At 38.3% G+C, this 10,822-nt stretch overlaps 1 protein-coding gene across 3 annotated transcripts in view; it reads left to right on the top strand.

Annotated features, from left to right (window-relative positions):
* Positions 1-3,293, top strand: part of ncam2b (neural cell adhesion molecule 2b) — a 266,054-nt gene extending 262,761 nt beyond the window's left edge. For all 3 annotated transcript variants that reach the window (XM_039687849.2, XM_039687850.2, XM_089133143.1), the window contains exon 17: positions 1,682-3,293. In XM_039687849.2, the coding sequence (XP_039543783.1) occupies positions 1,682-1,796 (115 nt within the window). In that variant the 3' untranslated portion in view covers positions 1,797-3,293. The remainder of the gene's footprint in view (positions 1-1,681) is intronic.
* The last annotated feature ends 7,529 nt before the right edge of the window (positions 3,294-10,822 follow it).

The raw sequence follows: 10,822 nt of genomic DNA on the forward strand, positions 1-10,822 counted from the left end.
CAAGCAGATATGAGCCCCATACTATCCCAAAGACCCTGTTTTGAACTTCAGTAACATTATTAGAGTGATGATGATCCCAGTGAAAAGAGGAAAGTTCCTTTCCAATGTTATCCCATGTGATGAAGAGTCACACAGGGACCTTAGAAATAATGCACAGATGCAACCAATCTGTCACATGGCCTGATGCTCACTTTGTGGCCTAACAATGTCACACAAATTACCTCCAGAAAACCTACATTTGAAGAGCTCAAATGCAAAAGCCTCTAAGTGCCATTTGAAATTTTCTTCTAGAATGATCATTTTTATCAAGCTTGTATATTTAAGTTCAGTAATTTCTCTTAAATGACAAAGTGAAATTACTGAACTTAAATATACAAGCTTGATAAAAATGACCATTCTAGAAGAAAATTTCAAATGGCACTTAGAGGCTTTTGCATCTGAACTCTTCATTTATAAACCTATAGGTTGACATGAAAGTCAACAATAATGTGATGTAAAGTATTCTTGAGTGAAACCAGATAGCTTGATTTCATCCATTGGGATATTGTTGGGAATGTTTTTACCAGTCTTTGATAGGTGGGGGTTGAAAAAGTTAATAAGGTGAGCTGAGCTAAGCAGGAAAGCGGAAAATGTGATCCTTTTTAATTAAAGATTACAAAGACAGACATTATTTGTCTTTGAAAATACTATTTCATTATTAGTTGTTCCTAGTTAAAGGGTTAGTTCACTCTAAAAAACAATAGTTTAACATTTACTAACCTTTTTGTAGTTCCAGTATTTTTTTTGACCCCACTGACTTTAATTGTATGGACAAAAACAAACATTTTGTCCAAAGCGACTTACATCGCATTTCAAGGTTCACACACTCAAATTATTAACAATTCTTGCTTTCCCTGGGAATCAAACCCATGACCTTGGCATTGGAAGTACATTGCTCTAAAAATGTTTGGGTCAGTTAGATTGTTTATTCTTTGAAAGAAATGAAAGCAAATATGCAAATCTATTTCACATAAATACTGTTTTTCTGAATTTTATATTCCAAAAATCATGGGGGAAAAAAATGTATTGTAATATTTCACAATATTTCTGTATTTCTTAAAGAAATGCAGCCTCGGTACACAAAAGAGACTTCTTTTTAAAAACATTTTAGAAGTCCTACCGACCTCAAACTTTTGAACAGTAGCCGTAATTTGGGTGCATGGCTCAAACCTGATCCGAAGCCACCTTTTCAAGCATCTCATCAAGCCCATTCTCATCCCAAGGCGTCATCTACGACGCTTTTGCCAAAGCGTAGACATCCAATGCACGTGGCACCTTTTAGCGTCAAATGAGACACAGATATATATGGGGCAGAAGGCACGTCCTAGTGGTCTAACCCTAACCCTAAACCTACCATAACCGTAGCGTCTTTGACGCTAAATGGTGCCATGTGCGTTGGATGTCTACGCTTTGGCAAAAGTGTCGTATATGACGCCTTGGGATGAGAATGCGTTGTCTCATCAGTACACAAAGTTCCTAAAACAAACCAAACGTTGGCGCCAAATGGACTCTGGTCTGCAAAAAGCCCTCCAAGTCTGAATTTCAACCTCTGGGGACCCACTATGGCTAATTGTCAATTGAAAATGTGTTTCTGACCACTCTTTCAAACTGACCACTGTGCACCTTTCTTCTCTTCCGACAGGAAATTGCCACTGAAAGAAGAAAACGGCAAGGAGACTCTGAAACCGGACACGATCGAGATCAAAGTTCACGGTGACAACAGCCTACACATGACACAGGAGGACAGTAAAGCGTAATGGAGGCCCTGCTGTCCTCAAAAAACAAAAAAAACATGCAAAGTGAGCCACCCAGAGACCAATAGCAAGCAAACTAATGAGAATACAAGCAAGAACACGCCAATCAATTGTAAGATCGTTTGTTAGAGACTCCTCGTCTGGGGTATCAGAAGAGGCCACGCGATAACTGCATTGTGAAACATTTTTCGGAGGTTGTCGTTCAACAGACAGGCTCCCGTTTATTTGTGCTTGTTCTTGCTTATTTTGGGGCTTCTTTTTTTCAAAGCTTTGCTGTTGCTTTGAGTCTGATTCTTTGTTACTTGGAGGTTGGCTCTATGCCGTAAGCTTCACGTTTTCTCTTATTCTCATTCCCTATTTCTTTGGGATCCGGCTGTTGCACTTTTTCAGTGTGGTTACGCAAAAAAACAAAAAAAAATCCTTAATGCGTCACTCAAAACTAAGCGTGTGGAAATCCCCCACTTTTTTCAGTCTGTGTTGTAGTTTTGGGTAACTGTTTCGGTAACGTTTACTTTCTAGCCTTTTTGCCACTATATGTCTCACCCAAATGCAAATAAAATTACAGAATGCTCAGTAGCAAAGCAAGGATCAACCACACTTGACCCCAAACTGAGTACATGGTAAATGGGTAAATGGGTTACACAGGCCCAACTTGGTCTGAATGATGAATTACTCATAGATTACAAGTGTAATTGTGGTTGAAAATATGTCCTTGTTTCCAACACTGTTGTTTCATCAGAATCAGTGGAGCATCGTTTGTGTCATACTTTCTTGTGGAGATATCTTGGAAACAAAAAAAAAAAGAAAGTGCTTTTCCTTTAGAACCGTGTGAAAGTTTGTATGTGTGTGTCTGAGCATGGCCGTGTTGTTGTGTTGGGGTGTGTTTGGATGCGTGTAGTAGCGAGCATGGAGTGTAGAAAGATCAAGAGTGACATAAAGAAAGTAGAGGTTGCCAAGTCTTAAAGGATTAGGGAAATAAGAAAAATAAGTGTGCTGATGTAAATACTTGTTTTGTTTTTGTTTTTTGGGGGGGGGGTTTTTAGAACATTTCACAACGGGAAAAGAAAATATGATTCATTCCAGGTTCTGTCATAGTGTCACACATAAATGATGACAAATTATGTGCATCAAAATTGGCAATCAGTGTAAAGGTATTCTGTGTAAGTGAGGTTATGGAAAGCTAAAGAATGGCAGGTGGCCAAGAAGGTGGGTTCAGATGAATCACAGAGGTTTTAGCTATACTTTTTTTTTTTTTTTTTTTTTGGAAATCAAATCCATGCCATTTTGGGATAATTTGAGCAAGGAAGATTTGGTTGTAAGATAGATCAGGGGTCTGCAGGTGATCAGGATCTTTGTGTTGCAGTAATATGGATGGAAATGGCATACTGCTAGACGCATGCCCATTTTACCAATCCGAGTTTGAGAAAGAACTCTTGATATCCATCTTAATGTTCAGCATATTCACTTTGGTTTGGGCCAGCTAATTTCTCCAAAAAACAATTTTGCATATATTTTTTCATAAACACCAGGCTCTCCACATTCAGCGCAATAGAACATTGTGGAATGTTGCCCATTTCTTTTCAGCAGTCTAAAGGGAGCACTCCATATGCCCAACTGTACTTGTGGAATTCTTGTAATCCAGTGTAATTTTCCTTCTGTAAATAAAAGTGTCCCAATATTAAAGTTTAAACCATTTGGACTTGGCTTTTTTTACAGCATATAGCACACATTTGTGTTAAAGAACATTTTCATAGTCTTTGATAATTATACAAGACATGACTGCGCTCCAAAACCTAGTGAGCTGCCTACATTTGCAGTGTTTTAGGTGACTTCTTGACACGAAGATTGTTCCAAAAGGTTGGCAACAGACTACTGGTGGAATCCCTTTGGTCAAATTCTAAGGCACTATTGCATTCAGCCTTCATAGAAAAGGCAATCCCATATTGCATTGCAACAAGCTTAGTAAAAAAAAAGAAAATCTGAAAAGAAATGTTGATGGTAATTACAGTAAGGTTTAATTTGTTAACATTAGTTAATTACATTAGTTGACATGAATTAACAATGAACAATACTTTAATTTCCTAACAAAACAAACAAAAAAAGATCTGTAATAGCTTTCGTGTTAATGAACAATAGCAACACTAATACTATGAATTGTATGCATATTAGCCTGACAGGCTGTTGTTTTAGCAACACGATGATCTTAACACTTTGCATGAGGAGAGCTATTTATATGATGCAGTTGCTGTATATGTAGATCATACTAAATTGGTAATTTATGAGTATCCATTTCAGTTAATGTAAGCCACGACCTGTGTGGGCAGTAGACAGCAAGAAATTTACTGGGTTTTGAAGCACAGCCATTGAATATGTGGAGTGGGAAATTAATGTAGTTGAGATGCAATGGTCCTTAAAGGTTCCTGTCCTTGTCCTGGAGCTGGTGACCTGTGGAAATGAAGAACGAGACTGGAAAATCCATGCCTGACCACGTTTGAAAGAAACCATCTAAGTTTCCTTTGGGGGTCCCGCTGTCTGGTGCACTTTGAAGTGTAAGTACTGGAGAGCAAATGCAGACTCACCCGGGCATTAGTGTCCTCGGCCTTGGCTATCCACTAAACACACATGGTCTGTAATCAGGGTGAACACAGTAGAAAATTACTGCCCAACCGAGAACAGTTTTGAGAATGTAAACTGATCTTTCCATAATGATTCACTCAACCCTCTCAGGTTTTTCTGAATGAGCTAATGAAATGGTGTTAAATCCAGCCAAACCAGTATGGTTTATCTTTTGTCCTCTCTTTTTACTAACCCCCAGGTTGTGCTAGTCAATTCAAAATCTACTGTAGTTCACTTCTTGTATAAACGCCTAACTGGGAGACCTTGTAGGTTACATGTTCACTGCAGAACTGTGTGGCCTTTGGAAAGATGCTATGAACATGCATTTATCTGAGCTGATGCATTTTATACTAATATACAGATTATGTTTTAAGGTGTGATGCACATTTTCTGTTGTTCAGACGATTTCCATGGGTAAAATAAAGTGGTTTTGATCGCAATTCATGTGATTGGGAATTTTGTGACAGGTTCAGATTTCGCAACAGGTTCAAGTTGGTTGTCACGTTGACCAAAGGAAAGCTGCTTGGTTTGATAGTGGATAATGTGTGTGTGAAGCGTGCTTTGTGTATCACTAGAGTTGGGGTACTCAAACTCGGACTCGAGTCCAATTTTGAATGAACTCGGACTCGACACAGACTCGGACATTTTAGACTCAGAAAAATGTCCGAGTCCAGTCGAGTCCGGGCACTGGAGGACACATTATTCAAAAATGAAATGAAACTACTTGTGTTTTGTCCGCGTTGAGCATTGTAGCCAATCACAGACATGTATATTAAGCGCATTAACACAGTAGCGAATCAGAGGCATTTTAGAGTCAACATGAGAATTCGCTCAAAACGTATGTTCAGAATCAGCACGAGCTTTATCCTTTTGCGAATCCCCTCAAAGACAAAGTCTAGACGGGATATAAATGAGAGATTCACTGTGGAATGTGGATAACTTCAGTGTTTATGACAAGAGTTTTAGGGAGAATGCAGAACGCGGTAAGTGATGGCTTAAAGAGAGCGGTATTTTGACAATCTAAATAATAATTTTGGGTTTTTTTGTGCTTTCTAGAGCACCAGTGGTTACGTTCACAGTGTAAATTTAAAAAAGTGATAAATTGCAATGATTGACAGTAGCCTATAAACATAGCAACATTTTGGCGACTAATAATTGTATGATTTTTGTTACATTTACACTTTAGTCATAAGTTTACATTCACCTTTCAGAATCTCCAAAATGTGCTTTTTTTTTTCTTTTTTTATTAATAGGAACAATCATAAAAACATTGTGTCTATTCAGTACTGCACTGAAAAAGCTTTTTCACATTACAGATGTTTAATGGCCTAGTCCATCAGACAAAATACAAGAGAAATTACTTGATTTTAATATTGTGTGTCATTACCTGAATGATCCACAACTGTTTTTTGTTTGTTTAGTTGTTTTTTCTAATGGTTGTTCAAGAGGAAAAATCCTCCAGCTCCGACACATTATTTGCTTTTCCAGCATATTCTTTATTTGACTCCTTACCAGCAGTGACAGTGAGATCCATCTTTTCGCACTGGTGACAAGTGAGGGACTCATACACAATCATTACAAACCCTGTGAATATTTAGTGATGTTCAGGAAGGAAGCATCCATTAAGGATGGATTAATTAATTTAGTCCTGCCCTTCAGAGGCTAAAAAAAGATATTAGCATGTAAAACAAAATAATAACAATTTAAACATCACCATCATCTTGCTCAAAAGTGTACCCCTAGCTTTTTATGCATCTGGTTGCATTCTTGAGCATTACTATATCAATTGTCTCTGGCATTACCTTGCAAACACCTTTTTCTCTTTGCTCCTCAATATATTTTTCACAGTGTGAGAACATGTAGAGCGAGAGCGGAATGGCTTGTCGGACGTAGCAACAGTAACTAAGAGGGGCGGGTCTATGTGAAAGCTCAATTTCAAATCATTTAAATCTTTGTGGACTCGGCCGGACTCGCCTCGGACTCGGATGTTAAGGACTCGGACTCAAGTCCGACTCGGCCCTCTTTGGACTCGGACTTGGACTCGATTATTAAGGACTTGGACTCAACTCGGACTCGACAAAGGTGGACTCGGACCCAACACTATGTATCACTACACCATTTAAAATTGACAATGAAATTTTGCTAATGTGACCACCCCTTAGAAAATCCGATACCCATGTAATACAGGGGTCAAAGCCTATGAAGGAGGCCCTTTATGTGCAGAAATGTATTAATGCCGTGTGGAGTTTGAAAGGAGTTTGATTTTTGTGCAAATGTTCAATGAGAGAACTGTTGCAGTTTCCATATAGTATGTCCAGTGCTGTGAAAAAGTATTTGTATATTCTGTATTTATTTATTTTTTCTGCTTAGATATAAATTCCATATTTTTTATTGAACACCAAAGAAATGAAAGATGCACCAAACATTTGTGCCAATTTTACATCCAGACTATGTATGCATAAATACATAAAATCAGAAATTCAAGGGCAGTTTTCTTTTTACAGCACTGTATGTATTAATGTTGAAAAGTTTATAAGGATTTCAGATTATTAAAAGGATTGTCTGTTTTCTCTCACATAGTCTAGAAATCTAGACGCACCCTAGTGGCAGCAAAAATGTATTTTGCCGCCAGTGTGGTCTAGCAACTCTCCGCTGGCTTTCGAAGTGGAAAAACCAAACTCTGGTCAGGCCAATCACATCGTGTATAGAGTTGGTTTGCGGGCTTAACACAATGATGGCAGAGTTGTGACGGTTCTGCACGATGATTTCCATAGGTGAATCCCCTGTTACATGAAAACAAACAAGATGCTGCTGGCGAACAGTGGTCTTTCGAATTGGTTTTGGCCGCGACTCTGGAGGACTTGGAGTTAAGAGAACGTCATTCTTAAAAAAGGAAGATGTGTTCGGAGTTTTGACGACCGGATGTGGCAAAAGTTCGTTCGTGGTTGGTTGTGGCGCTCGTTGCTCTGGTTGGTTGTGGCGCTATCCTATGGCGTGCTGAGGGATATTGACAGACAACGGTTTATCCCGCCCCACAGATTGAGGTATGCCAATTGTGAGTTCCCAGACCTAACATCTTGATGTAGGTCTGGCTTGCCAGGCTAATCCATTTAAGCTTTCTTATAGAAAACAGCCAATAATTTGAATAGTCTGGTGTTTGCTTTTCCCCCCCAATATAATATCCTTCAAAGTTTCATAAAGGCGAACAATACACTCAAAATGGCATAATTTGGAGCACTTCTAAAATGACTATGTGGTCTAAAATGATCCTGTAGCTTTTTAAAAAGTGAATTTGGAACTATTTGCTACAATTGTTGGCTTAAAGGGACACTAAAGGGACCTAAAATCTATACTGCTTAGAGCGGATTAGCTAGAACCCAGAACCTCTGACACGCTTGGCAAAAGTTCTGCCAACCCGATCTCACGACCAAGTCGTACGAATTCGACGAATGATTAAAAAGTGGCTAATTCGTAACAATTCATACGACCTCACTCATACGAATTAATACGATTTTGCTAAATCGTACATATTTTACGAATTGGCCAATTCGTATGAATTCGTACGAATGACCTACCCCTTACCCCGCCCCTAAACTTAACCATCACGTGGGTTTAGACAAATCGTACGAATTAGTACGAGTGAGGTCATACGAATTAGACACTTTTTAATCATGCGTCGAATTCGTACGAATTGGTCGTGAGATAGTGTTGGTTCTGCTACTGGACCATTAAAGTACATGGGGATAAAAGTCGGATCTATGTATTTAATCACGTGGAAATTCTCACACAATGTGCTATTGTTTACTATGCGACACATCACGCCATGTCACGCTCTGAGTGAGTGGTATTTACGACAGAAACGTTAAACACAAGTACTCCACAGCGACTCTAGGGGTCGCAGTTTGACAAAAACGAAATTCCTGCATAGTGTGCCTTTAATTTCAAGACAGCTGTCAAGATGTCTCTCTGGCAGCGGGGGAATTAGAGCTAGATTACAATGTTTGTTTGTATTGTGTTTCTCTTTATTTGAAACTGTTATTGCTTCTGTTGTTAATGTATTTCAACCAAAGAAATGCCTTAAGGGAGTTCTCGATAACAGCCTGGACACAGCGCTGGGTAAATACCATACGGCTACAAACATTCGCTCTGCTTTTACTGCTGTTTTAACTGGCTTTGCTTTTACCCTAATTACATTCTTGCCTGATGTAATTAGCTTAAGGAAACAAACGGATACCTGTGCCTAATTGCATTTATAATTGATTTTTACAGCCATTTAAGAAAATTGTCATTTTAAATAAATTCTGTTATTTTAAGCAACATTTTAGCATTTAAATGACCAAGCAGTCCATAACATGAGACCAAACAAGCCAGCTTTTTTTTTGTCCTGTTTTCACATTATTACAAAAGGACTTATTACTACCAATGCGACCCAATGTGAATGACTAAACATAATGACAGATGATAGCAATAATGATAAAACCTCAGAGGACTTACTGGGGGAAGCTACTACATCACCTATATTGGTATTTTTATTATATATTAGAAGTGATTCAAATATATGAACGATGTGATTTAACAATAACCTTTCATGACCCAGCATTTACTTAATGTATTCCTTGCGCGACTACATAAATCATGTTTATATGGCCAGCTTTTATCCGTTTATGGTTGCAGCGTTTGTTCGGTTTGAAATTGATCCGTTTGCAAAGATTTATGGGGATACTCAACTTAATTTGTCACTCGGAATTTAAAAGAATAACTTATCTAAAAACAAAACACATGATTTATTTTCCATGACTTCTTTTCTAGCAGTATGTTTTGAGAAACACCCACAAACACAAGCTGGCATGTTCATATTAATAGAAACTTTTGACGTACTGCAGAATGCTAGACTGAAGCGTCATGCTCGGCGAACAAATCCCTGGCTTAGCCATGGGGTGCAGAAAGCCTTCTGTAATCTGCACACTAGCAGAATCATCCAGTGAAGTCGGGCACCATTCGGGGCATCCCACTTATGATTAAATAGCAGGCGTGCAAGTTCCTGAAAGATCGCGAGGCAGTCTTTAGCAACACTTTCCTATAAATGCATGCGTGTGTGTCTTTAAACAAACTTACAAGCTCTCACACACCTGAATTTACTCTTAAAGCAGCGAACATGTGAAGCGTTGCTGGAATCTCTGCAAACTTCAATGAGCAAATTCTGCACTAAGCCTTTTGGCAGGTGCTCCTCCTTCCTAATCTGCCTGCTCTCAGAATCTCCCATGATGCTATGGGTTGCTTGGTGCACCTCCTCACCTGCGATAAGGCGCGCCTGAGGGACATGCTGAGATAAATGCTTAATAATTAAAGAGATGGAGAGGCGTGTCAAGGGCTCTGTGCGGTTAATGCCTCACAGGCTGTGAGGATGAGAGTCTTATAGCCACAGCCAGAACACGGCTCTCTCAAACAGATGGGACAGGCTCCTCTCATTCTCTTCATCCATCTCTCTGTCTTTGTAGCTCTCACTCTCGCCATCTGACCATCATTAAAACAAATATGATTTATTGTTTTTACAAATTAAAAGTGGTCAAAACACATTGAACATACGCTACCATTTAGGGTTTGGGGTTTGTCACATGACCCTTCAGAAATCATTATAATATGTGGTTTAATGCTCTGAACCTTACTAGGAAGGTTGTGCACTTTACATAATATATTTATATGTAGTTTACTTATAATAATTGTGTTTTTTGACTTTAAATGTTTTTTGGGTTTTTTTCTATTAAGGTCTATGTATTTTTGTCTCAACTTAACAGTACACGTGTACTGCGTGTAACGCGTTGTCTAAACACAAACAATTTATGTTAAGTAAAAAATTCTTACATCCAAAGGGTGGCAGTATAGTGAAAGCCAATTGCCATTTTGCCTGAACTTAATTTGATTGTGTTCAATCTGCTTAAATATACGTACAATTTAAGTTTACTTAATCTGTTTGTGTTGGATTGCATGATTGATTGCATGATTGCATGTTGTTTATGTTTTGTTTTTGTTTTTGGGGGGGGGGGGGTTAAAAAATGGGTAGACTTGATAGTGTGTAATTGTGTTTAATGTCAAATTATATTGGAATTATTAAACGATTTAAATTACAGTGGGTTACCATTGTGGAGAAGAGTAGACCATTTTGTTTGGCCATCGATTGATTTCATTATTTTCTATTGCTTTGGATGAAAGAGCACATAAATCTTAGCATTCAAGATGCTAATATGTCCTACTGCTAGCAAATAGCTAGCTATAGTCTATCAATTTAATTAAATGTCACTGAATTAAATGAAATATAAATGGATGAATTAATATAACAAAATGCCTGATATCGTATGATTATCATCAATGTTGAAGCCAGCTACTTAAAGGGATTCTTCACCTCTGGAAAGATG

Source organism: Pimephales promelas, chromosome 7 (genome assembly GCF_988280905.1).
Source record: "Pimephales promelas chromosome 7, fPimPro1.hap1.1, whole genome shotgun sequence".
NCBI classification, from domain to species: Eukaryota; Metazoa; Chordata; class Actinopteri; order Cypriniformes; family Leuciscidae; genus Pimephales; species Pimephales promelas.